The 26,093-nt window shown below is 62.6% G+C and overlaps 1 protein-coding gene across 1 annotated transcript in view; it reads right to left on the bottom strand.

Annotated features, from left to right (window-relative positions):
* The window catches only part of COL20A1 (collagen type XX alpha 1 chain), a 29,404-nt gene extending 4,160 nt beyond the window's left edge, over window positions 1–25,244 (bottom strand). The window contains 29 exon segments of the mRNA XM_058686207.1: window positions 819–872; window positions 1,558–1,644; window positions 2,247–2,324; window positions 2,415–2,573; window positions 2,980–3,089; window positions 3,322–3,464; window positions 3,884–3,955; window positions 5,300–5,438; window positions 6,363–6,401; window positions 8,678–8,807; window positions 8,992–9,134; window positions 9,496–9,628; window positions 9,793–9,935; window positions 10,381–10,510; window positions 11,014–11,153; window positions 11,328–11,451; window positions 11,560–11,705; window positions 12,442–12,571; window positions 12,943–13,115; window positions 13,391–13,549; window positions 14,299–14,463; window positions 14,860–14,979; window positions 15,408–15,566; window positions 16,191–16,313; window positions 16,553–16,690; window positions 16,853–16,996; window positions 22,802–22,825; window positions 22,828–22,911; window positions 25,127–25,244. Coding sequence (XP_058542190.1) covers window positions 819–872; window positions 1,558–1,644; window positions 2,247–2,324; window positions 2,415–2,573; window positions 2,980–3,089; window positions 3,322–3,464; window positions 3,884–3,955; window positions 5,300–5,438; window positions 6,363–6,401; window positions 8,678–8,807; window positions 8,992–9,134; window positions 9,496–9,628; window positions 9,793–9,935; window positions 10,381–10,510; window positions 11,014–11,153; window positions 11,328–11,451; window positions 11,560–11,705; window positions 12,442–12,571; window positions 12,943–13,115; window positions 13,391–13,549; window positions 14,299–14,463; window positions 14,860–14,979; window positions 15,408–15,566; window positions 16,191–16,313; window positions 16,553–16,690; window positions 16,853–16,996; window positions 22,802–22,825; window positions 22,828–22,911; window positions 25,127–25,244 — 3,507 coding nt within the window.
* Between the last annotated feature and the right edge of the window lie 849 nt (window positions 25,245–26,093).

The raw sequence follows: 26,093 nt of genomic DNA, 5'->3' as shown, positions 1-26,093 counted from the left end.
GACGCCCCAGCACTAGGCTCTGTCCTCGCTGGAGTGTGCCACCGGATCCCTAAGGGCCAGGGACAAACCCTCTTTCCACCGTTTGAGATTCCAGGGCAAAATCAATGCTTTCAAAGAATTTTTGTGAATTTAGCATATAAGTGTACCAAACTCCCTAAAGAAAACTGCAGACATTCTCATGTCTGAATATCAATGAGAAAATCCTAAGTAAAACGTCAGCAAACAGAACCCTGCAGCACACGAACGGGTGACAAGTACTCGGTTTAACGGGTACAGGAAGAGTTCAGTGTCAGGAATGCGCTAAAATCATTCGCCAAACTAAGAGCTCCAGGAGAAAGAATTATTTGGCTGTGTCCAGCTGAGGCAGCACCAGATCTTAATATCTACCCTTGATTTTCTAAATCTCCTAATAAATAGGAACACCCAGAGGTGACTGTCACACAACAAAATCTATCTGTCCCCGTGCCAGCTCCACACCAGCGGGGGGCAAACCGGTCACAACGCAGATCACAGACATGTGGCTAACGTCCATAATCTGTCGAGTGCTCCCAAGAATTAATACGAAAAATAACCCAGCGGCAAGGATTCCAAGGACATTTGTCAAGGGGAAAACTCCAGCAAGTTCCAGCAACTCCCACAGGGTGTTGGAGCTCCTGTAGGAGAAATGCCAACGCACTTCACCTGTCAGGTTGCTCAAGGTCAATGACGCTGCGATTTCTGGGGTCGGGGGTGGGAAACTGGCCCCTCACTGGGGAGGGCACTTTGCTTCTGGCTGTGGGGCTCCACCCTCCGGCCCCACAGGACCCCCCACAACTCACCCTGGGGCCTGGGAAGCCCTGTTCTCCTGGGACTCCGTTCCTTCCGGGGAGGCCCTACCAGGACACAGACCGGGCTGAGCTTCCGCGGCGCCCACCCGAGGGCCCCGCTGCACTGCTCCCCGGGGACTACAGTCCCCCAGTTCAGGTGGGGGAGGGGAGCGGTCTTCCAGGGCCAGGCCTAGCCCGCCCTCCCCGCCGCCCCCCACCGCCCACAGCTGCCGGGTACACCAGACCAGTTCTGGCGGGTCTCCGTTCAAATTGCGGCCCCTGCCTGGTGCGGTCCGTGGACGGCCAGGCCAGAGCCCTGCGCTTGAGCGACGCTCCCGCCACACGGGCCCCGGAGCCTCGGGGCTGGCAGGGGTGCGGGCCCCGCCCCACGGTGGGGTCCCACAGCCGGAGCACCTGGGACGGAGGCCGCCCACATGGCTGCGACTCACTGCCAGGCCACATCGCACCCACCGGCCACCACCAGCACGGTGCTGCAGACTGACTGGGCCGACTGGCCAACCCCCCCCCCCCCGCCCCCCCCCGCTGCCCCACAGGGTTGGCTCAGGGGAGGGAAGCGGAGGGAAGGAGAGGCTGGCTGGGAGGGGTCTCACGAGGCAGGGGGGTGGGGCCGCTGGGGGGCTCGTGAGAACATCCCATCTTTGCGCAGGCTGGCTCGGCTGCTCGGCGGTGTGAGGGGGCAGCGGGCTTTGCCAGGAGCCCAGGTCACCCGGGGAGCCGATGATGGACTCACCGGAGGTCCCTGGGGCCCCGGGGGCCCCGGGGTCTGCGAGGAACAGGCACAAGAGGAAGAGAAGGCAGGGCAGGTCTCTCCATCCTTCTGGGAGGAAGGAGACCCCACTCATTAAGTGGACCCCCACCTGTTCCTGTCTGACCTAGAGCTCGGACAGCCAGACAGCTGGGTTCCAGGACGCCGGGGAGGCTGGGAGTGAGGGGCGGGGAGCTGGTCCCCGGTGCCCTCGCCCCCCCCCCCCCCCACATTGTTGCCGGCTGCCCTGCATGGGCCCTCTCCCAGTCCCTCCCAATCCCCAGCATGCCCAAGCCCCGTGTGGGTACAGTGTGAGGAACCCTGCCCACATCTTCATGGTGCAGAGGCTGCCCGAGTCTCTGGCAGTCCCTCTGGCTTTGCTGGATGAGCCCCTTCCTTCCTGGCCAGCTGTCTACACCCCAACTGCGCCCACAGAGAAGGGAAGTGGCCCCCGAGTACACAGCAGTGGCCACCCCCCCGCAGCTGGCGGCTTCCCGACGCACTCCAGCCTGCCTTGGCCTCCAGGGTCTCTTGCATTCAGCTGCCCAGGGCTCTGGCTCTGACCAGAGGCCACCTCCTCCAGGAAGGCTGCCCTGCTTTCTCCCGGTGCCGTGCTGATGCGCCTCCTGTCTACCCCCAGACTCTGCGCCCTTGGCAGGCACTGGCCCACCTACCGACGCAGGGAGCTCACAGCACATGTCTTCCTCCGCCCAGGAGTCATTGCACACGATCTGCAGCGTCTGGAGCTGGAACTATAATGCAAAGCAGGGTCAGCCAGATACGGTTGTGGTCTCTGGGGTGCCCCCTCCAGCCCGGTGCAGCAGGACGAGGCCCATGCTCACCGTGGCTGAACTGCTCCGGGGCCCGCGGGCCTTGGCCAACCGTCCCAGCATGACGAAGCCAGTAACAGGTGGGCTGCCTGCCTCCCCCATGGGCCTCTCAGCCACCTTCCGGCAGTCCACATAGAGCCTGACCTTGGAGCGGCCCACAGCCACATGCACCTACCAGAGAGACACCACCAGGGGTTCCCCCTGCAGCCCCGGCGGGGGTGAGCACCCATCTGTGGCCGCAAGGCCAGGCCAGATGGGGAGGAAAGGGCCCATCTACCTGGGGGTCAGGATCCTGACTCCATCCTGGGCCGAATGGGACACCCCCTCACTGGGCCTCAGTTTCCCCTTTGTATAATGGAGCAAACTACACGTGTTGCAGACCCCTCCCAGGGATTCCTGGGACCCGGGAAGGGTTGGGATGCTCTCTGACCCAAACTAAGACATCTGTCCTAGAGGGGATCAGAGGGACAGAGGCTTGGACAGGACGAGATGACTTTCGAGGAAAGTGGGAGGGAGTGGGGGGCAGCGGATGGTCTTAGAGGAAGTGCACTTCGGTCTTTCGGGAACCTTCCAGGACCTTGTGGAAGCTCCCAAAGAATATCCTCCTCACTTCGGGCAGGTCAAAGGTGGCCTCTTGCAAGGTGGCCCTGGGGTCGTGGTTGAAGTAGGTCAGAGACTTCCTGCCGGCTGCAGGGGAGGGGTGAGGGACATGTGAGACCCCCCCCAGACGGAACAGGACAGCCCCACGACAGGGCAGCGTGCAAAGTCAAATGCACCCCAAGCCTCGGGGACCCGGGCTACAGACGTGGCCCCTGTTTGGGACTCCCGCCTCCCGGTGATGGCGGCCCCCGGCCTGGCCTGGAGGCAGGGTTTCTCAGGACCCACAGCCCTGGGCCCGCCGCCCTGCCTCTGGGCTGACCATCCAGCAAGACCCCTAGGATGGGCTGGGAGTGCTCGGCCGTCATCTGCCACAGCGCGAAGGTCTCGCGGGGTGTCTCGGGCAGCAGACGCAGGAGGAAGACGGCCGTGTGTTCCGGTGGGAGGGCGGCCAGGTGGACGTCACTGTTGGGACACAGGCGGGGGCCGCTGAAGGCCTGGGAGGAGACGGGGTCCCGCCATGCAGAGACTGCAGAGGGGGTTCTGTGCCGGCGCTGGGCCCCTCCCGTCTCCAATCCCCAACAGTAACAAGGGGTATACAAGGGACAGAAGTGCCCCTGGGCTGGTGGGGGCTCAACAAGATGGGCCCTGAGGACGCAGCCCACAGCCCCCTGTGCCCTGAGGCCCGGCCGGGATGGAAGGCCCTGCCACAGCCGGTGTTCACGACAATCCTGGGCAGGGTCCGCCAAGACCCCATTCTCCAGGGCCTCTGCGTGGATGGAGAGGAGGCAGGTCAAGGAGGTTCAGCAGGAGGGTCTCTGGGCCCGTTCCCCGGGGTCAGGAGCCCACAGGCAGCCCTGCCCTCAGGAGCCGCTCCCACTGACCCGAGCTTGTCGGGAGGGGAGTGCTCAGAGGGGTTCTGTGCCAGTGCTGGGGCTCCCAGGGCATGCTGAGGGCTGGGGAGGGCAGGGAACAGGGTGTGATCACCCAGTGAAACTGCTCCTAGAGACCTCCAGCCTTGTTCTTTGCCCTTCATTTGCTCTTGGGATAACCAAGAGCCCAAAAGACCCAGCCCTGCCCATTCCTGTGGTTCTTTAAGTAAACTGACCCCAGGGCCTTGGCACAGGCTGTTCCTTCTTCCTGAGTGCGCTTCCTTTCCCCATTGTCTCCCTGCCCTTACTTGTTTGCCACTTTCTTGGGGAGTCTTCCCGATCCCATTACAGGGAGGGACCCTTTCTACTCTTAGGAGCCCAGAGCCCCATTTGTGGCAGCTATCATGTGGGCGGGGGGCACCTGTGCTGGGTGACCTCACCTGGGGTGGATGATCACATCTGGAGTGGGGGGCCACCCCAGCAGAAACATCTGCCCCCACCTCTTGGGCTGTGAGCTCCAGAGGGCAGACAAACATGAAGCGCCCAGCGTGAGGGCCCTGGGACAAGGCTGTCATTTGCAGAAAAGGGGTAAATCACAGGAGAGCTGCCCCCACAGTGATTAACAACGGTGGTGGCATCCAGGTAGGGTTTGCTCTGAGAGTCGGAGCGTAAGCCTCGGGCTCGAGCCCCACATTAGAGCTTGGACGGGAGGAAAAGCCAGGCTTCAGGCACCCCCACAAACGTGAAACCCGTATGCCGCCTAAAGGAGAAGTTAACACAGGTACAGATCGGGGCCTGGGTGGCACAGGGAAGCCATGAGTTCAGGGGTGAGGCTGCGGCCGTGCCTGCTGCACCTGCTGTGCCCGCTGGACTGGGGAGAAAGTCCTGAATCTTAGCAGCGTTGGCCGAGTTTTGCAAAATTATCTATTTTGTATTTTTCAAATTTCCATTACAAAGCATACGACTGCGTTGACAATTTACAACATTCTAACTTAAGAAGAGGCTTTGCTGTGTGTGTCACAGTTGCGATTTTGATTCAAGATCTCTCCACAAGCAGGGGAGGGCGGCTGTTAGACGTCAGGAATCACGCGGCCGTTTTCGTGCTCACATAGCAGCCGCTCGCTGAAACCAGGCATCTGCCTGACTGGAGCCCACACGGGAGGCAGGGCTTCCCAAGGAGACAAATGGGGGCCACTGTGCGGAAGTCTGCAAGTCTGATCGATGCCTGGGCCACATGGAACAGGACCCACTCGTGGCCTCATTCCACCCATGCAAGATTTGTTCAGTTGGAAAACCCTGCTCGCCGGGTGGGGGGGGACGTCCGCCTGGTTGGCTCCGGGGGACCGAGCGGCAGGACCTCCCCAGGACCCACCCCCACTGTGCAGCTGCCCCCCATCTCGGGCCGCGGTCTGTCCCCTGTCCTCCCACCTGGCCCGGCGCGTCAGCTGGGCATCCTTGAAGAGTGTGAAGGTCCTGGCGCGGCCGAATGCCGAGGGCTCCATGGCGACGCCGCGGATGGACGCATACTCCTTTTCCACCAGACCAAAGGCCGCCATTAGGTCAAAGCCTGGGACAGGCAGCAACACCAGGGGACGATCAGAGACGAAAGGTGAGGGCCGGAGGGGCAGGACGCAAAGAGAAGGCAGCAGGAGTCAGGGGAGAGGAGAGGAGACGCAAAGACAGGACGCCCATCGACGGGAGGAAGGTGATCAGGGGGCCCACAGGTGGACACGTACTCGGGGCGCCCACCCGCTGGCCTCCCCCTCTAGTGCACAGCCCCCGACCTCCCGGCAGAGGCGAGGGTGCACAGGGGCGGGTCACACCGCCCGCCCAGGCCCGGCGGGCTCCCAGCGTCTGCACCTTCTGTGATGCTAAGGGCACAAAGTGAAGGGGAAATCTTATTTGCTGTGTGCTCAGCGGGGCCACAGGCCTGGGGCAGGAGCAGGGGCAGGACGGAGAAGCCTCAGCGCCCCGCCAGGAGTGGCGCCGCCTTGCAGCTCACGGTGGCCCCCGAGGGACGCTCGGCCCTGGAGACACAGGCCTCCACCGCCCCCGCTCTGCACGTGTGTGTGCCTGACCACGGGCGGCTCTCACGTCGGCCCCGAGTCTGGGAGCGTCTCAGACCCACGAAGCACTAAAGATGCTGTGTGAGCCCCGTGCTCGGCCCCTCACCCGGCTCGAGTCAGCAGAGAGCCTCGAGGAGGCCACACAGGACCCAGGGCTTCGTCTGCCCTGCCGTGTCCCAGCTGTGACCGTGGACAGGCCTCAGCAACCTCGACGGTGAGGCAGGAATAAAGCTCTGGCCAGCCTCATCCCTACTCTCCCCTGCGCAGGTGAGACTGGGGCCTCCGACGACCACAGGACCTTGTTTCTTGTCACTGCCCCTTTGTGGCGGGTGGGGTCCCAGGCCACCCTCCTCAGACGGTTGTGAGAGGAGGGGGGGACAGGTGGGGGGTGAGGAGGGTCAGCTGTCACACAAGGGCAGGCCTACCTGAGAGGGAGCCATCTGGGCTGAGGGCGGGGCAGGCTGCTGGGAGGCAACAAGGAGTCGGTCAGGGCCAGGCTGGCACGAGGCCCCGCCCCACCTGGGGAGCGACCTGCCCTGAAGTCCGCAGATGCCCTGGAGATGCTGGTCTTCAGCCTGTGGTCTCCACACCTCAGGGAAGGATGGACATGATGCCCCGCTCCCTTGGGGACCTCACTTCCACCCCCTGCAAGACAGCACGCACCGAGGGGTGCTCCCACTGGGCACCAAACCCTGAGGGTACTGGCCACCCGATGTGCCCCAGGTGGCAGGGCCAAGGAGACGGACACACCGACCTGGGGACACCTTGACTGGGGGACATGCCAACCTGGGGACAGGCTGACCTGGGGACATGCCGACCTGGGGTCATGCCGACCTGGGGACACCTCGACTGGGGGACATGCCAACCTGGGGTCATGCCAACCTGGGGACACCTCGACCTGGGGACACGCCGACCCGGGGACACACCAGCCAGGTCCCTGGCTGTGCAGGCTTCCTCCGCTGCCAGGGGCACAGTGGGTGCTTAGAAGTTGTTCATGAGCCAGTAAAGGCACCACTGAGTAGGGAGACCCCCATCCCCAGAGGCATTCAAGCCAAAACTAGATGGCCCTACGGGGGGGACACAGAGGGAGACTGGAGTGGCCCAGCTGAGTGGCCTCAGTGGGCCCTCTGCTCTGCAGTGTGTGACCCGGTGTCCTCAGCTGGTCCTGCCTGTGGGTGGCCATCCCCCAGGGCCGAGTGAGGCCACATCCCTGTACTCCGTGCGTCGAGGGAGGCCAGCCCGGGCCCCTCGCCTGCCCTGTCTGTGAGGTACAGCCAGCTTGCCCGGGACTCCCGCCGGGCTGGACGGGACTCCCGCCTGGCACCCCCAGACGCAGAGATGGGAGAATTACGAGCCCGTTCCCCAGCTTTGACCATTGCTGGCAAGGTTCCAACCAGGAGCCCCCAGCCACATCAGCCTGCATGCATTGCATTCACCAGCATGGTCCTAACCCCTGGGTTGGTGTTTGCGCTGTCCAATGGGAACAGGTTCCATGAGAACCCTGATTGCCCTTCTGTTAGTTGGGCAGTGCTCGGCACAGCCTGGGGCAGGACTCCAGTAAGGAGGCCCACGGGCTCTAGGCTCCCAGGGGCCTGGCTGGGTGTGAGGGTCTGGGGCTTGGCTGGGGCCTGGCTGGGTGTGAGGGTCGGGGGCCTGGCTGAGGCCTGGCTGGGTCTGGGGGCCTGGCTGGGGCCTGGCTGGGTCTGGGGTCCTGGCTGGGGCCTGGCTGGATGTGAGGGTCTGGGGCCTGGCTGAGGCCTGGCTGGGTCTGGGGTCCTGGCTGGGCCTGGCTGGGTGTGAGGGTCTGGGGCCTGGCTGAGGCCTGGCTGGGTGTGAGGGTCTGGGGCCTGGCTGGGGCCTGGCTGGGTGTGAGGGTCTGGGGCCTGGCTGAGGTCTGGCTGGGTCTGGGGCCTGGCTGGGGCCTGGCTGTGTCTGGGGCCTGGCTGTGTCTGGGGTGCTGGCTGCGGCCTGGCTGGGTCTGGGGTCCTGGCTGGGGCCTGGCTGGGTGTCAGGGTCGGGGGCCTGGCTGGGGCCTGGGGGTCTTGGCTGGGGCCTGGCTGGGTGTGAGGGTCGGGGTCCTGGCTGGGGCCTGGCTGGGTCTGGGGTCCTGGCTGGGGCCTGGCTGGGTCTGGGGTCCTGGCTGGGGCCTGGCTGGGTGTGAGGGTCATGAGCCTGGCTGGGGCCTGGCTGGGTGTGAGGGTCTGGGGCCTGGCTGAGGCCTGGCTGGGTCTGGGGTCCTGGCTGGGGCCTGGCTGGGTCTGGGGTCCTGGCTGGGGCCTGGCTTGGTCTGGGGTCCTGGCTGGGGCCTGGCTGGGTCTGGGGTCCTGACTGGGGCCTGGCTGGGTGTGAGGGTCATGAGCCTGGCTGGGGCCTGGCTGGGTGTGAGGGTCTGGGGCCTGGCTGAGGCCTGGCTGAGGCCTGGATGGGTGTGAGGGTCTGGGGCCTGGCTGGGGCCTGGCTGGGTGTGAGGGTCTGGGGCCTGGCTGAGGCCTGGCTGGGTGTGAGGGTCTGGGGCCTGGCTGAGGCCTGGCTGGGTGTGAGGGTCTGGGGCCTGGCTGGGGCCTGGCTGGGTGTGAGGGTCGGGGGCCTGGCTGGGTCTGGGTCCTGGCTGGGGCCTGGCTGGGTGTGAGGGTCGGGGGCCTGGCTGGGGCCTGGCTGGGTCTGCGGTCCTGGCTGGGGCCTGGCTGGGTGTGAGGGTCGGGGGCCCGGCTGGGGCCTGGGGGTCTCGGTGCCCACTCACCCGTGTGGCCTATGGCAGACACAGGCCTGCTCTCTCCGGCTCCATAGACCGCGGAGACCAGGACCCTGTACTTGCTGGCTGCCAGCAGGTTGGGGAGCGTCACGTGATTGCTGAGTCCTGGAACAGAGATCTGGGGGGGGGGGGGGCGGGGGGGACACGGTCACCTAAGCCGCCTCCTCTGGAGCGTCTCTGCTCTCGCTTGTCTGCATCCATCACAGAGGGGCGACCGCCCTCAACACACAGGGCGGCTGTGTCTCCCCCGGGACCCGGGGGCGCTCGATGGGCCGTGGCCTCCCTGCAGGGCCGAGACCCACCGACTTCTCGGGCCCTGAGCCCGAGGCTGGCACGTAGGTGAGCCGGTAGTGGAGGACGTGGCCGCTCGGAGGGGTCCAGCTGACTTGCAGGCTGTCGGGTGACTTGGACGCCAGGGCCAGGTCAGAGGGCGGGCTCTGGTGCGCTGTGAGGCAGGCGCCACCCTGAGGGCTCAGGCCGGGGCTGGAGGGTGGCCGGCATGCCCCGCGGGGGTCTGTCCCTGCTCCCCCCACTCCCACCCTCCCACCACGTCCTGCGGCGCAGACGGGACCACTGGGCACCGGGTCAGCTCCAGGACAGTCCTGAGCACTCTGTCATACCAGGTAACCCGAAACTTCGGCTGCCCCTGAACACCTGCCTGGAGGGCTCAGGGGGGAACCCGTGGACCCAAGTGGTCAGGCCAGAGGGTTGGGGACTCAGGGAGCTGCCTGTCAATGGCTCTGGAGCTCAAGGCCCTGGGCCCCTGGAGCTGGGAGGGTCCAGGGTCCCTCTGGGCGGTCACCTACGGGGGGTGTAGCGGAGGGACACCGGGTCGCTGCGGGCCCCGTCCCTGTAGTAGGCCAGGATGGTGATCTCGTACTCCAAGTGGCTTCGCAGGCCAGGCAGGACTGCCACGTCCCGGTGCCCTGGGACAAAGATCTGTGGAGAGGAGGGACAGGCGTCCGCCCCGCGAAGAGGTGTCCTCTCCCTGGGGCTCGGCTCACAGGCCGCGGGCAGGCAGCCGTCCCCGGGACGAAGCACGAGGGTCTGAGCCCTCCCGGAGCCCGGCTTTGGGAGATGGTCCTCCTCTCCCCGGCCCACACCTCGTGGGCCTTCCCGTCTCCCAGGGGCGTCCACTTGATCTGGTACACAAGGACGCCGGAAGCCGCTGCGGCCGTCCACTCCAGTCGAACCTCGTCCCCAGGGAGCTCTGTCACCGAGAGCTGGCTCGGGCTGGGGACTTTCCCTGGAAGACGGGGCGGGGAGACTGAGGCTGGGGGGACGGGGCCTGGAGAAGCAGATGCCGTGAGGAGGTGGCCTCCACACCCCTGCCCCTCAAGACTCATCAGAAACATCCTAACGCACCCGGGAAGGAGATTTCACCGATGCAGGACCACGCTTGGGGGTGACTGCCCCATGGGGGGAAGAGGGGATCCCCAGACCCCACCCAGCAGCCATGCCCACATTTTCCCCCTTTGCCCAGGACCCGGCTGCAGGCTGGGCACAAGCCCTGGTTCTAGAGGTGCCCGGAGTCGTGCCCTCGCGGGCCCTACACCCCGTCGTCACACCTGTCCCTGGCACGTGTGCCCCCGGCTCAGCACCGCGCAGGGCAGCTATGTGTTGCTGTGAACCATCCGTCGGGTGGAGGTGTGGAGCGGCCTGGGGGCCCCAGGCAACCGCAGCCCACTCACGCGTAGTCAGGCGGCCGGTCAGCACGGAAGAACTGCCCCCGGGGTAGAGGCAGGTGACGCGGACAGAATATGCAGTGGAGGAGGACAGAGGGCCCACGGTGGCCGAGGTGGCGTTGCTGGGAGCCTCCACCTGTGAGCCGGCAGGCATGTGGGTGGAGGCCTGGAGCCAACTGCCCCCGCCAGGGAGGAGACCCCGGCCTGGGACCCGCCAGGGGGACGGCCCATGACGGCCCCGAGTGGGGGAGTGAGTGTGCACTGGGAGCGGGGAGCCCAGCACACGTGGGGCCTCCCGGGGCCTCCCCCCCTCTGCCCCCCCACCCGTAGAGAGTCCAGCCAGCCTGTCAGGACAGCACAAACCCTGCACACCTCGTCACGGGTGTCACTTAGGTGTATGGGTCCAATTCCCGGCCTCCCACCGGTCTCCCCCCACCCTGCGGACTGGCCCCCAGGTGGACATGGTCCGTGACGCTCCGCAACAGGCCAAGGCTGGCGCCCGGGGCCCAGCCAACACCCAACAACTGTGAATGTGGGGGTGGAGGTGCTGAGGGTGCTGGGTCCCTCCCCCACCCTGTTCACCTCATTCCTGCTGGACACCACGCCCCCCAAGGGCCCCTGGGCAGGTGCTGCTCTCACCTCCCCTGAATGGCTGCCGTCACTGGAGGCAAAGCTGATCCTGAACAGACGCACGGGCTTTGAGACGCCCTCCCAGGAAACACGGGCTGAGTCGTGACTCACATCTGAGAAGCTGAGGTGTCCGGGGGGCGCGAGGGTGGCTGCAGAGCGCGTCGAGGCTTCAGGGACCAGCCAGCACCCTGTCCCCAAGTGTATGGGGGTGGGTGGGCAGGGGCTAGGGCTGTTGGGGCCACCAGAGGGGTCTGCGGTCCCCCACCTGGTGGAAGGCTGGGGGGAGCCAGAGTGGGGCATTTGCCCGGTGGGCGGGCACTCACAGGTCCTGGCACGGATGCCCCGAGCCTTGCTGGCCTCGGCCCCTCGCAGGCTCTGTACCCAGACATCATAGTCCCTGCCGGGCTCCAGGCCGTCCAGCAGCACCTCGGGCTGCCCCACCCGCACCTGCGGGGACGTGGCGCTCATGCTGGCCCCTGCCCGCCACCCTCCCCACCCCACCTGCCCCCAGCCCCGGGCACCCTCCTCCGCCTCCCCTTCCGGCTGGCCTCGAACCTCTCTCCCCTCCTCTTGGCCCTTGGCGGAGGCCGACAGGCACCGCACCAGGTACCGTGTGGCCCCGGCCGACGGCTGCCAGGTGAGGCGGATGGTCCTGGGTGTCACTGCGGCCAGGGCCAGCGCCTGGGGCGGAGGCAGAGGCGCTGGGGGAAGGCAGAAAGGAAGAGAGCAGCACTTTCCAGGAAGCGCACACACGAAAAGGAGGCCCCTCGCTAGAATACCCGCGGGGCTGGGTCAGCGCAGACCTTGCGACGGGGCCGCTGGAGGCAGGTGGGAAGAAAGGCCCACAGACCATTCTGTCTGTCCCCACGTTTCACTTTGGGCCGAGTCTCCAGCTCACGGCTCTGGGGAATCACAGCCGCCTTGTGGGTTTCTGTTTAAGGCTACCTGCCCTGAGGGTGGGGAGGCCGGGGCCCCTAGGTTAGCAACCCCTTAAAGACGCCCTGCGCTGAATGGTCCCACCTACACAGAAGGTCCAGAAATGGCCAATCCACGGAGGCAGAAAGCAGACTGGAGTCACCAGGAGCTGGGGGACTGGGGGCAAGCTTCTTGCAGGTGAGGACAACGCACTACAGTGGACTGTGGTGACCCTCAGGGGCCAGACCAACAACCGAGGAGTCTCACACTTGGGAGTTGCACGACATGTGATTCGTTTCCCAATAAAGCTGTTAAAGGGGGCTCATGGCCGGCCAGGTAGGACGGGAGCTCCGTAAAAGGTTTGGGCAGCTCGGAAGAAGACACTGAGGGTCGGAGAGGCCCAGAGACTGGGCTGAGGCCGGGCCTGCCCGCGGCATCGCCCTTGCTGGTATGAGGCTCCAAGGGGAAGCTGCAGGCAGGGTAGCCCCGAACCCCAAGCCCGGCCGGCTCCACCCCACCCACCTGTGGTCACGAGGCGCCTCAGGCCCTCTCCGAACCCAGCCCGGAGGACAGGGAGCACAGACACCAAGTACTGCGTGCCGGCCGTCAGGTTGTGAAGCTCCGTGGACGAGGCGGGCCCCTCCACCACAACCTACAACAGGAGCCTCAGTGGAGCCGGGAGTGGGCGCAGGGGGCGGGCGCAGGGGGCGGGCACAGGGGGCACAGGGGGTAGGCGCAGGGGGCGCACGCAGGGGGCGGGTGTAGGGGGTGCAGCGGGTGCAGGGCAGGGAGACAGTCAGCTCCGGTGGGGGCTGTGGTCAGTCCTTGCTTCCCACATGGCGGCACCCCCGGCCCCGGCGGCCATCAGAGCACCCCACGCGCTCCACCTTCTGCCCCTGGCCACCCGAGCCTGTCCTCGAGGCTCCGGCTCCGTGGCCGCTGCAGGTCTGGCGGGACCACCCTTGCCACGCTCTCTCCGTGATGGCCGTGTCACGTGTGGCCCTGACTGGAGCCACGTCTCACCTCCCTGGGGGCGCCACCCTTGGAAGGCTGCCACACGATCCGATACTTGAGGGGCAGCTGGGGGCCTGGAGTCCAGGACAGGTGGACGCTGGAGGAGGTCACCTGGGTCACGACCAGGCTGGTGGGTGTGAAGAGGGTGTCCGGGGAGGAGGGGCTGCCCGCGGTCGATGTAACTGTGGGACAGGGGGGAGAGTGGCCAACAGCCCAGCGGGCAGCCTGCGTTACCGGCTCTCCCTGCCCTCCCTGGCAGGCACTTCCGGGAGGGGCAGGTGTCGTCCTGGCTGCAGACACCCTCAGAGCCCCGAGACCCGAGGAGAGAGGGAGTGCAGGGCGTACCCCGGAGGGGCCGCAACCGCCCTGCCCCTTTGCTCGAAGCGGGCGGGCAGGGCCGGGCAGGGCTGCAGCCAGCTAAGGGGGCCCTGCCCTGCCACCGCCACCCGCCACTCACCCGGGGCCCTGCTCCTGCCCTGGACCTTCTGGCAGATGAGGCGGCTGAGCAAGCCGGCCAAGGTGCCCAGCTGGGGAAAGTCCCGCACATTGTGGACGGTGATGTCCAGCGGCCGGGACGCCAGGAGCTGTAACTCGGCCTCGTCCGCGTTCTTCACGCCTGTTCACAGGGTACGGCGGTGAGGACGCCCCGGCCCCGCCCACCAGGCGCCGTTGCCCCATCTTACAGCCGAGAACGCCGGGCCCCTTGCCTGAGTCGCCCCGCAGTTCGAGGGGCCTTCCCAAGCCCCGTACCCAAGATCCTGCGGGCCCCAGAGCCGGGTCACCTGCCAGGCCCCCCCGAGAGACTGTAGCTGGGCGCTGCTGCGGGTGGGGCTGGACCCCTGAAGGCCCCTTGTGGGCTGTGCCCTGCTTGCCTGGGTCTCTATGGGGTCTGGGGCCGGGAGGGAGGCCAGCGTGCTTTCCTCAGAGGCCCACAAACCCCCAGACTTTCCCATGAACCCGGGGCCTGGGACACACCTGCACGAGGGGGGCTGGGGCACCAAGGAGGCCCACTGCCCCCAGGAGCCCCCCACACCCACAGTTCCTTTCTCGAGGGACAGAGGTGATAACTGACCGGTGGCGTGAGCAGAACAAGGTCGCTGGGGGTGCTGGGCGCCCGTGGAGCCCAGAGCACGGAGCACACGCAGTGGGGCAGGTGCACACAGGGTGTGCAAACCGGGAGCCCCATGTCTGCGCGCCGCCTTGAGCGCCCACGGGTGCGCAGCTCCTCGAGCAGGGACCGTCCTCCCTGTGGCACGGGCGCCACGAGACCTCCAGCCCGGGTGGACAAGTAGGGGTGCAAACTGACCCTGCGGCTGGGGCTGCCACGCCGTGAGAACCCCAGTGGGGGGGCCAGGGGCCACTCACCCACAGCAAAGATGTCAACACCCAGGTCCTTGAGGGCACGGCCAGCGGCACGGGCATCATCTTGGGACTTGCCGTCCGTCACCAGAATCACCACCGTGGCCGCCTCTGGACGGGACCCCGCCCCCGGCCGCAGGTTCTGCTCCAGCACGTGTGACAGGGCCAGGCCTTGGGCACAGCGGTGGTAAAGGGCATGCGGCCCCAGGCGCCCCTCCTGGTGCCCTCCCTGCCCGGTGCCACCCCACCGGCCGCTGACCCCAGCACGGTGCCCGCTGAGTCAGTCCTGGCCCCTCCAGGGGGAGGGGCACCCAGAGGCAGGGACCACCCCCTTCCCTCAAAGCACCGCGAGACCCAGGGTCTGCCCGTGGGAGACGGCAACCCCCGTTTTCATCAAAGGTCAGCAAGGAGAGATTTGCTTTTTACAAAGATGTGACTCAGGCTCAGCGCCCACATAGCACTTGGCTGGATCAGCGTGCAAGTTTCCAAATCTGGGAGGCTGACCCGCGGGACGGAGACCTGAAAACAGAAACCCCCGGGGTGGTGCCGCTGGGGGCCCAGGCAGACCTGTGAACGTGTTTCCCCCTTTGTAGCGGAGGCTGCGGACAGCAGCCAGCACGTCCTCCTTGGCGCCGAAGGTGCTGAGATCCCACTCAGTCTGGGGGTCTCCACTGTACTGAGTCAGGCCTGCAGCGGGGGCAGGGCGGGTGAGCGGAGGCCCCACGCGCAGCCTCGCCAGGATGCCAGGGAGGCCCCCGTGTTCCACACTGAGAGGTCACCAGAACGTGCCCCGAGGAGCCAGCTGTCCCACCTGCCCCTGTGGGGATCCCCCCCCCCCAACCTGGCTGTCCCACCTGCCCCTGTGGGGACCTCCCCCCTGCCTGGCTGTCCCACATGCCCCTGTGGGGACGCCCCTGCCTGGCCTGGCGGGGTCAGCCTGTCAGCTACGGGTGAGACCCACTGGTGGGGCTCTCCTGTTTCCCCAAGAGGCTCTGGGCCTCTGCCCTGACTTCCAGTTCCTCAGAGCTGGGCGTCCCCTGCATGCTGGTAGGACTTGTGGGGACACCTGGGGGGGGGGGGCAGGGCCACAAGGCAGGCAAGGGGCCGGTACCCACCGACTTGGACTTTATCCGGCCCGATGTCAAAGGGCTCGATGACGCTGGCCAGGAAATCTTTGACCTGCTGGAAGTGGCTGTGGCCGATACTCCAGGACCCGTCCACCAGGAAGATCATGTCCACAGGTGTAGGGGGTGTGCAGCGGAACTGGGGGCTGGCTGGGGGGGAGGGAGGGTGGCGAGGAGCTGGGCCAGGCCCACAACACCACAGGGCTACCCCCCCAGCGGCTCCGGGCCAGCTCCAGCCCCCCAGGATCTCCTTCCCTGGGGCCGAGGGAGGGGGAGGGGCCACGGGGCTCTGGCTGGAGTGAGGGGGGTGACCAAGTCCCTACGTGAACGTCGGTCCCTGTGTTGGCCCCCCGAGCACCCCCAGAGAGGGTTAGTGAGACGCCCGGGTGCTCCGGCGGCCTTGGCAGCGCCGGTCCCCGTGTGCAGTTGTCCACGTGGGGGCGGGCCAAGGGGGGTGCCCACTGGGGCGGGTGGGGGTCAGCATGGCTGGCAGCTCTGGGCTGAGGTCTCACTGACTTGTCCTATGACCCAGGAGCTCTCTGGAGACGACGGATCCACTGCCCGGGTCGGGGGCTTCCTGAGAGTCCGCACAGACAAGTTCTCCGGGCTGATCGCCCACCCCCCCACCCCGTGACAGACCCCTCGTGAAGACTCCCGGGTAGGGGAAGTGCAAGGAGACCCCCCTCTAATGGGGGACACAGTCCCGCCTACAGGGCAAATGCCCCAGCTGTCTGCCCTGCCCTGGAGGCAGGGGCCGGCGCCCTGGTTGTTTACCTGGCTTCTCGGTCTTTCCCTCCGGGGCCCTGGGGTGGCTCTGCCTCTCCAGGTCTTTGGTGGGCTGAGAAGGGGCCTTGCCCCCGGGGCCCCTGGGCGGGCGCTGCTCCTCACCGAGCAGTCCTGGGGGGACACGGCTGTGTGTCAGCTCTTACCCGCCACACGCGGGCAGGAAGCAGGGCACCCTGGGGCCCGCGCGCACCCCCAGCGGTGACCTGTGCCCCCTGATCTGCGTGAAGCCAGGAGAGCGGCCGGCACGCTCCAGGTCAAGCTGGAATGTGGGGTCCCCCGGGAGGAAGCGCCCCGCCCCATGAACAGAGCCCGGCAGAGGCGGAAGGTTGCTCCCTCCCCCAGCGACTTACCCTCATCCCACCGGGAGCCGCCAAGAGTGGGCAGGTCTTGGCTCGGGGACGAGGCGACTGGGGGCTCCGGGGCTGGGGTCCCCACGTGGGAGGGCGTGGGCTCCGGGGCTGCCCCCAGGGGCCTCTTCAGCTCCTCTACTGCAGAGAGGGACAAGGGGCTGTCAGGACTGCCCCCCAGGTGGGAGCAGAGCCCGGAGGCTACCGGGGAGCCACAGCTCCAGCCAGAGCAGGGCCAGGGTCCCGCTCCTCCCCACGCGCAGGCTCTGCGGCTGGGCTCCAGGGGCCGGGTGAGGGACTTACTCACAAACTCCCTCTGAGCCAGCAGGGTGATCCCTGAGCCAGTAAGCCGGAAGATCTGCGCGGTGTAGCCCTTGGAGGGGCTCAGGCCCCCCACCGTGGCCTTGGGGGCCTTCGTGGTCAGCATCACATCCTGCTCCGCGTCCCCTGGGGTGGGGAGAGAACAGGGAGGGGGGAGGTCTTTGCTCCTCTCTGTGGGGTCTGACGGGAGGGACCGCACTCTGGGGAACGAACTGAAAGGGAATGCCTGTCCGTGGCTCCGTGGCAGCAACACGTCCGTGTCCTTGACGAGGACTTACCCTCCGTGATTTATGCACACGTCCTCCGGGCGCCCAGCACAGCGTCCTCGGGGACACCTTGAGGACGCGAACATGGGGGCACACGGAGAGAGGAAGACGGGGGAGTCGGGGCCCCCACTCTGCCCTCAGCACTGTGGTTGGGCCGCATGGTGCCAGCCCGTAAACACCTCCGTGGGTCTGAGGCCGAGGCTGAGTTTCAAGCATGAAAAACAAGCAAAATCCCAAAGGGGACGCGGCTGTCTGCTCAGAGGAGACACTGAAGCGGGTGTCAGGGGGCGCCGGGCACCAGTCCCATCTCCCGTGCCAGGCAGGGAAAGGGGTAGGAAGGGCCGGCACCCCTGCAGGTGGAGAGAAGGCCGACTCTGCCCTGTTGTGTGGCCAGCCTGCACCGGGGGTGCGCGAAATCCAAGGAGTCGCGGAATTGCCGCTGTCGTAATTAGGAGCCACTTTGTCAGGCATTCACTGTGTGTGCGTCACGTTCATCAAGCTGCGTGATTTTTCACAAACCCACTGCCCCCACTTTGTAGGAGGGAAAACCGAGGCCCCAAGGACCAAGCCACATAGTCACTCAATGGTGGAATCGGGATTTAACCCCGTCTGTCGGACGCCAAGCCCACCTGCACAGGTGTGTGATTAGCGAGCAGTCGATGGCGGGACTCACGTGTGCATGTGTGCACGTGCGTGCGGGCGCGGACACACACACACACACACACACACACACACACACACACCCTGCCCTGGCCCGGTGCTCATGCCACACAACAGGGCCTCGGGGATTCTGGACTCCAGGCTTCTTGGGATCAGCTCTGCGCACGCTCACCCCCTCCCAAAGGCTGCCGTTTCTCTCCTCCAACCCCTCTCGGGTCCCACCGCCTGCCCCTCACCCCCACCCCACTGGCAATGCAGCTGGCTTCACGTAGCCAGGGCCTCACCCACGCTAGGTCCTAATCCCGCATCCCCACAAACTCTTACAGGCCTGTCATCGTTAAAAGAAGCCAAGTATTTTGCGAAGGTGGAGCACTGAACAGATCGCAGGCGAGCAGCTCTGACGTGTGAGCTCAGTAAGCGCTGACTGAGGCGGCCATCGCTCTCGGCTTTACTGCAGGGCACCTGCCCACCTGTCCGCCCCGGCGCGTAGACCACGGGCAACGGCGGACTTGGTAGACCACACGACCCTCCGTCCGTAAGAGCTAGAAGAACTGGGTGGAGGACTTTTAAAGAAGCTGCTTGCCGAGAGCTGCTGAGGCCACGATCCAAAACCCAGAGCAGGGATGTAGCCGCTAGGGCGCCCCTACAGCAGGCCTGGCCGGGGCCGTGCTACAGGCTGAGTGCTGGCATCCCCCCAAAATCCACACGTTGTCCTCCTGCCCCCTAAGGTGACCGTGTTAGGAGGTGAGGCCACTGCGAGGTGAGCGGTTGTGAAGGTGGAGCCCCTGTGAGGCGGTCAGTGCCCCTCTGAAGAAGCCCCAGGAGTGGGCACAGAGACAGGACAGCTGTCTGTAAACCAGGAAGAAGGTCCTTACCAAGAACCCAACTGTGCCAACACCCTGACCTCAGATGTCCAGCCCCCCAAACTGTAGGGACTGAATGTTGTTTAGGCTGCCCAGTCTGGAGTGCTTTGTCAGAACAGCCTGAACTGGCAACGCAGGGGGTCTGGAAGAGAGGCCATGAGGACAAAGGTTATGGGGGCTTAAGAAGCAAGAATAGGAAGTCTGGGCTGGAAGTGAACTCTTGGCACACGCCCCCTCCCTGAGTTTTTGGGTTGAAACCATAAAGATCTACCCTTAAGAGCAAGGGTTAACGGGAATAGACCAGCCCTTGAAGGGACTGGAGCCCAGCTTCAAATACTTGCAACCTCTAAAATTCAACAAAGATTACCCCAAACTGCTATTCCCATTGCCTCTGTCAGAAACACAATTTTTTTCTTTTCTTTTTTTTTTTTAAATTGTTTTAAACATGTATTTATTTTTGAGACAGAGAGAGACAAAGCATGAATGGGGGAGGGTCAGAGAGAGAGGGAGACACAGAATCCGAGGCAGGCTCCAGGCTCCGAGCTGTCAGCACAGAGCCCGACGCGGGGCTTGAACTCACAGACCATGAGATCATGACCTGAGCCGAAGTTGGATGCTGAACCGACTGAGCCACTCAGGCACCCCACAATTTTTTTTTTTTCTGGAGGAGGACAATGTTACATAAGGTCATAAATTATTTCTGTAAGCTTTCACAACGGCTGGTACTCAATGCAACATAACCAGGCGTACAAGGAACAAGAGGAAGTGATAGAAAGTTAAGAGAAACAACAGACAATAGGAAGAGACCACTGATTTTTCTGGACAAGTTATGGGGCTTTTAAATAATTATGCAAACTAGTTTGAAGATTTAGGGATAAGCCTATGAAGTTAGGTGTCAAACTAGAAACAGTAAAAAAGAAATTCGAATGTAAAAACCAAATGGATATTTTCCAAATGGAAATTCTAGGATGGAAAAACAAAAACTTGAAGTTAGGAATTCTAAAAATGACTTAACAGCTTCTTACGCACAAACGAAGAGATGAATAGTGGAGTATAGGTCAGAATAAAAACACAACATTAAGAACGGAGAAATAAAAGAATTAAAAATATAGAAGAAAATAAGAGGCACAGATACAGGAGAGGGCCCACATGTGTGATGAGAGTCCCACAGAGAAAAAAGACAGCAAACAGGGCACAAGTGATATTTGCATAGACTTGGCTAAAGAATTCTCCAAAATTGTACGACAGTAAGACCCAGACCCAACAAGCCCCATGAATCTGCAGCGAGGTAAGAAGAGACCCACACCAAGAACATCAGATTAAGTGTGCTCAAAATTAAACAGAGGGAAAAATCAGAAGGCAGTCAGGAGGAAGGAAAGCGAGGAATTACATCTCACGGGGCGATAATCAGGCTGGTAGCTGAATTCTCGAGAAAACACAATAAAAGCCAGAAGACGGTAAAAGGATTCTTCAAAGTGCCGAAAGAAAGTGCCCACTCCAAATTCTATACCCAGCAACAGTATCTTTCAAGAACAAAGAATGAAGACATTTTCAGGCAAACAACAAAACAAAAGCCCAGAGAATTTGCATCTGGCAGATTTTCAGGCAGGAAAAAAAAAAAAATCTCAGATTGGAAGACTCTGGAAGGAATAAAGAAAAGGGGTGTACATGTGAGTTGGTCTAAATTAACGTCACATCAACTACAGTAATTAAAATGTGCTCTGAGATTTAATATAGATACAGAATTAATGTGCATAGAAAGGGGATGAATGTGGCTGTGATGATCAGAGGCCTTGTCTCTACCGGGGGAAAGGCGGTGTAGCGGCCAAGTACAGGACTTGCTCACAAGTTAGCGTCCTTGCTGGTGGTCGTCTCCAGGGTGATTGCCACATGAATAAAGGAACCATAACTACCAAGATGATGGGGACACGGAATAATAATGAAAAGTGTTCAATAATCTCATACGTACTGACCGATCCTAACTTCACAAAAAAAAGAGACACCAGACACTGTGTACCCCCATTTGTGGCACAGTAGAAACTGCATAGAATCACTTATAAGAATTTCTGTCAACAAAATATAACCAGATTGGAATCTGACCAACTTCTGGGACACAAGTGCCAGTCTACAGGAGATACAGGGAGAGAGGAATGGTGTACGTGGCACCATGGAGATGCCATCAGCAAAACACACAATGTCGGGAAAGCCATCTTCTTTACTCAACGAATAAACGTCAAAGAAAAGGGGAGAGAGGAAAGAGGTTGTAGAGTAAAGACTACTTGAGACATAGGAACCGCATAAAATGCGTGGATTCTGTTGGGATAGCAATTCAAAGAAGTCAAGTATAAAAACTATTTATCAGACAAACTGGAAGATGAGAACACAAGAAAATATTTAATGGCGCCGCTGAAACATTTTTACCTTTTAGGCACGCTACTACTGGAATTATTTCAGAGTCCTTCCTCTTAGACAAAACTACTAAAATATTCATAGATGGGATTATATGACTACATGACGTCTTGGATTTGCTTTAAGATAACGCAATATATAGAAGGAGCTGGAGAGAGATCACGAAATATTGGCCACATATTGATAACGGTTGAGACTAAGTCATGAGAATGTGAAGTTCATTATACCACACTCTCTTTTAGGTGTTTAATTTCTTCCATAAAAATTCAGTTTCAGAGAGGACAAGGAGAGAAAAAAATCGTAACAAGTATAACAAAAGATAAATCGGAAAATGTTAGATTTAAACCCAAATACGTCAGTAATTTCATTAAATGTAAATGGGAAAAAAAAAATCTCAGTTAAAAGGCAAAGATTGTCACACAGGACAAAACCAACACCAATTATGTGCTCCTTGGAAGGCGCATCTATGGTGACAGGTGACAGAAGGCTGAGTAGATGATGTAGTGCAGGCAGCGCCCAGCAGAGCCAGTGGCCCTGGTGCAGAGGGACACCTGACGAGAGGTAATGGGCAGCACTCCACAGCAAGATGGAGTCATTCCAGACTCACACGCACCTATTCACATGCACCTGAACACAGCCTAACATACAAAGTCCACTGAGGCAAGCAGAGGAAGACGTTTCTACAAGCCAAGCAGGGGTTAAAGTGCTTCTCTCAGTGACTAATAGGATAAGTAGACCGAAAGCATTAACAAAAATAGAAAAGATTTGGGGTGCCTGGGTGGCTGAGTCGGTTGAGCGTCCGACTTCGGCTCGGGTCATGATCTCACAGCTCGTGAGTTCAAGCCCCGCGTCGGGGTCTGTGCTGACGGCTCAGAGCCTGGACCCTGCTTCGGATTCTGTGTCTCCCTCTCTCTCTGTCTCTCCCCCGAGCACACTCTTTCCCTCTTTCTCTTTCTCCCTCTCCCTCTCTTTCAAAAAATAAACATTAAGAAAAGTTTAGGGGCGCCTCAGTGGTTCGGTCGGTTGAGTGTCCGACTTTGGCTCAGGTCATTATTTCACAATTTATAGGTTCGAGCCCCACGTCGGGCTCTGTGCCGACAGCTCGGAGCCTGGAGCCTGCTTCTGATTCTGTGCCTCCCTCTCTCTCCGCCCAACCCCTGCTTGTGCTCTCTGTCTTTCAAAAATGAATAAACATAAAAAAAAAAAAAATAGAAAAGATTTGAAAAACAGGATGAGCAGCCTTGGCTTAATTAAAATATTAGAAAACTACCCCCAAGTCAGAAAGGGGTCATTCTTGGGAGCAGAGATAGATTGGAGCCGGGGGAGGGGCCTGAGTGGGCTGGGCTAGCCCCTTCCCCCCCGCCGGGGCGTGCCGCTTCCTGCGATTACACACTCAGGGTTGGTGTCAAGTCTCAGTTTTTGAAGTTTTTAAGACCAGCAGCCAACATCACGCTGGGGGTGCCCTGTGGCTGTACCTTTGCAGGGCTCTTGGCCCCCCCTCCTGCAAAATGTCCGTGAGGTAGGCGTGCAGAATTCTGGAGCGGAAGCCTGAGGACAGACTCGTTTCTTCGAGAGATGCCGGTTGACCCCTTCTGGGTGTGCCGGGCGTGGGGACACAGCGGCGGGACCTTTGAAGGCTCTTCTCCCGCCACGTCCCCCGTGCCAGTGGGGCAGACGCACACGGGTGTGGGACGGCGGGCGGGGCACTGGCACCCCTCCCAGGGGCACCTGACCTGCCACGGGCTTCACCTGCACCAGTAGCCAAGGCTGCTCCCCTCCGACTCCGACCACTTTATCTGCAGCCGGTCCTCAGGCAGCACCGCCAGCCTCAGGCGGCCGCTCTCTGGGGAGACGGCACCAGGCGGTCAGGGCTGACCCGAGGACAGCGCCAGAGAGTTTGTGCCCCCTAAAGCCCCTCTGGGGACAACTGGAGAACTGAGGCCCCACCTGGGGCCGAGAGGGACCACCTGCTAGAGCCAAGGAGGGAGGCCTGGCCGGCTCTGCCGAACGGGGCCCAGGCCAGCACCCAGGGTCGGCGGGAACAGCCTGGTTGGCATCCCCAGCGTGGAGCCCATGGGGTGGCTGCTGCCCTGGGGCCCGGAGCTGCCTGATTCCCCCGCCCCCACCCCCCACCCCAGAGTCCACAAAGCCCTGGAGGGGAGCTGCGGCCGTCCCGGGAGGAGGAGGGTGGTGGAGGACGGGCCCTGAGACACAGACTGGGCTCCCGGGGAAGCTTCCGGGAGCTCTGTGGCGGGGATGGCTATTTTTGGAAAACAGGGACAGAGATGGGCCTCTTCTGGATGCCCCTACTGAGAGACGGGGTGTGGGGAGCAGGGCAGGGGTTGGGGGGGGTCCCAAGGCAGGCACAATGACCAGTGGTTCAGAGTGGGAAACAGCTGGGCTGGGCCCCCGGATGGGCCAGGCTGCTCGCTGGCAGCACCAGGGAACGTCTGATGGGGCAGCCACAAAAAGCCATTTGTGAGCAGGGACCCCCCCCCACCCCCAGCTCCTGCTCATGAAAAGGCTTCTGTGTCTTGCTGGGCCGCTGACACCCTGGGGGAGGCATCCCAGCTGCCTTTGGGGTCTGCATGTCAGGGGCCGTGGTGGGGCACAGGGCGGACAGCGGGGCGCCCGTCCCCTCAGCAGGGCCATCCCCGGGGAAGACAGCCCAGACATGTGGGCCCCCACCCACCCTGCCCTCCTAGGGGCCGGGAGACCATCCGTCGTACTGAATGAGTCCTGACCTCAAGGTCTGTGGGCTCACAAGTGACTTGGCCCCACCTTGGGGTGGTCCTGTCAGAGCCACGGGGACCCGGGACACGACCCAGCGGCAGTTGCCAATGTGCAACCCCATAACTAAGGAGACGTGCCACAAAAGAGTGGTTGGCGGACTGCACACCAGGTGTGGCCACGCGTGTGCCCCGCAGCCGTGACCGTGTCAACAGAGACCACGAGTCAGACGCAAGGGGACTTGGGCAGTAATCCGGGCAGTGACGTGTGGCCTCCTGCCCTCACACGACTCGGGGGAGCCCCCTCGGCGGGGGGCACCAGCCAGGGCGCTGGCGGCCAGACACCGGCCCTCCCAGAATCCATCCAAACCAGCACCCCGCGCGGGGAATACGGCAAGGAAGTCCGTGCGGCTCCACAGCCGTGTCCCTTTTGGGGTCACGTCACTCCCCCAAAACACGTCACTCCCACAGGGAAACACTGTAAATGCCCAAGAGGAAGCGATCGGACTGAAAAGGCCCCCGGCTAGACGCGGTGCAGCGGCCACAGGCGCTGGCCACGCGGGTGCCGAGGACAGAGGCAGGGCGGCCCTGCCTTCTCCCAGGGCCTGTAATTGCCAGAAGCAGGCGGCAGAGAGCAGGGAACGGTGCTCTCCTCCGGGGGGACAGGAGGAAAAGGGGCTCCACTTTCTACTCTAGATTTGTGCCGTCTGGAAACTTCCTGCCGAGGAGGTGTCCTGAATAACGCAAAACACAACACGACTGTAGGAACTGGATGCAAAACGTGTGAATAACTGCGATAAAAACAAACGAGAAGGGGCGCCTGGGTGGCGCAGTCGGTTAAGCGTCCGACTTCAGCCAGGTCACGATCTCGCGGTCCGTGAGTTCGAGCCCCGCGTCAGGCTCTGGGCTGATGGCTCGGAGCCTGGAGCCTGTTTCCGATTCTGTGTCTCCCTCTCTCTCTGCCCCTCCCCCGTTCATGCTCTGTCTCTCTCTGTCCCAAAAATAAATAAAAAATGTTGAAAAAAAATTAAAAAAAAAAAAAAAAACAAACGAGAAAACAACAGCATCCCCGGGCTGGGCCGGAAGACGGCAAGGCCAAAGGTCCAGCAAAAAGCGGAGGGCGACGCTTTGGGCAGAGGAACGCGGGTGGCCCCCGGCGTCCCGTCTTTCCTCAAGAGCACGACTTCGGCTTGGGACGGCGGCTCCCGGGGAGGGTCAGGAGCAGGAGGCAGAGCAGTGGGGCCTGTGCCCCGGGTGGGTGTGGCCTGGGCTGGGGTTGGGCGCTGACTGGGGCCACCTTCCCAGGAAGCACCCCCGCCACGTCCTTACCTTGTCTCTGGCCGAGTCCCACGGCAACACCCAGCCACAGCCAGAGGCAGACCCCGAGGTGGGGGCACACAAGGGCACTCGTGGCGCACCGCCTGTGGGAGACGAGGTCGTGGACCATCTTCCGTCCGTCCAATCACTCCTGACCACCCAAGTGCAGTGATCTGGGGAGTCCTACACCCCACAACCACCCACACCCTGCCCACAGCAGACCAGTGTCCTGCATGACCTTTGTGGAGAGGTCAGCCGCCCTTCCCCCGCCCGCCCCCAGATGCATCTGGCCGTCACAAGCCTCTGCTCCTACCTTCCACCCCCAGGACACCCTCACAGGCGGGCCTGGGTCCTGACTGCTGGCCCGGTCCCTCTCTCGTCATTAGAACAGACTGCTCCCAGGGCCAAGGGGTCTGGGGAGGGAGCTGAGTCCAGGTAGGGGCAGCCTATGGTGTCAGGGCGGGGACTGGGGCCCCAGACTGAGCACAGCCCCTAGGATCTCGTAGGGCCCCTCGGCCAGCCCCAGGACCAGCTTCTCAGCAGGAAGTACAGGTCCTCGGAGGTGGGGAGGGGCCGCCGTCCCATCCGCGGCTGCACACAGCCTGGGGACTGCCTCTGCTGACAGTGCAGAGGGGACACACAGCACAGAACCTCAGGACCCCCACCAGTCCAGCCACACCCAGGGGAGGTGGGAGCCAGGACCGTCTCATGGAACTGCCCAGCTTATGGGCGTCCTCGGGGCCGTGGAGGGCCAGAGGGCAACGCACGGGCTATCTGGACGCTCCAGGTCCCGGGACCTGCCTGATCCGCATCCTGAAGCCAGACCCCTCCACCCCCGAGAAGCCTGACCGGACCCAGTGGGACTCCTTCCAGGAGCACAGAGGTCGCGACTGTGAACAGGAACCCTCTGGACAGTCTGCCCTCCCTGCCCCAGGACTTGTTGAAAAAGCAAGATCGTCCTCACATCACAGACCCAGCA

This window comes from Neofelis nebulosa, chromosome 9 (genome assembly GCF_028018385.1).
Source record: "Neofelis nebulosa isolate mNeoNeb1 chromosome 9, mNeoNeb1.pri, whole genome shotgun sequence".
Lineage (NCBI taxonomy): Eukaryota > Metazoa > Chordata > Mammalia > Carnivora > Felidae > Neofelis > Neofelis nebulosa.
The sequence above is the reverse complement of the archived record's forward strand: the minus strand, read 5'-3'. Positions and strand labels throughout refer to the sequence as shown.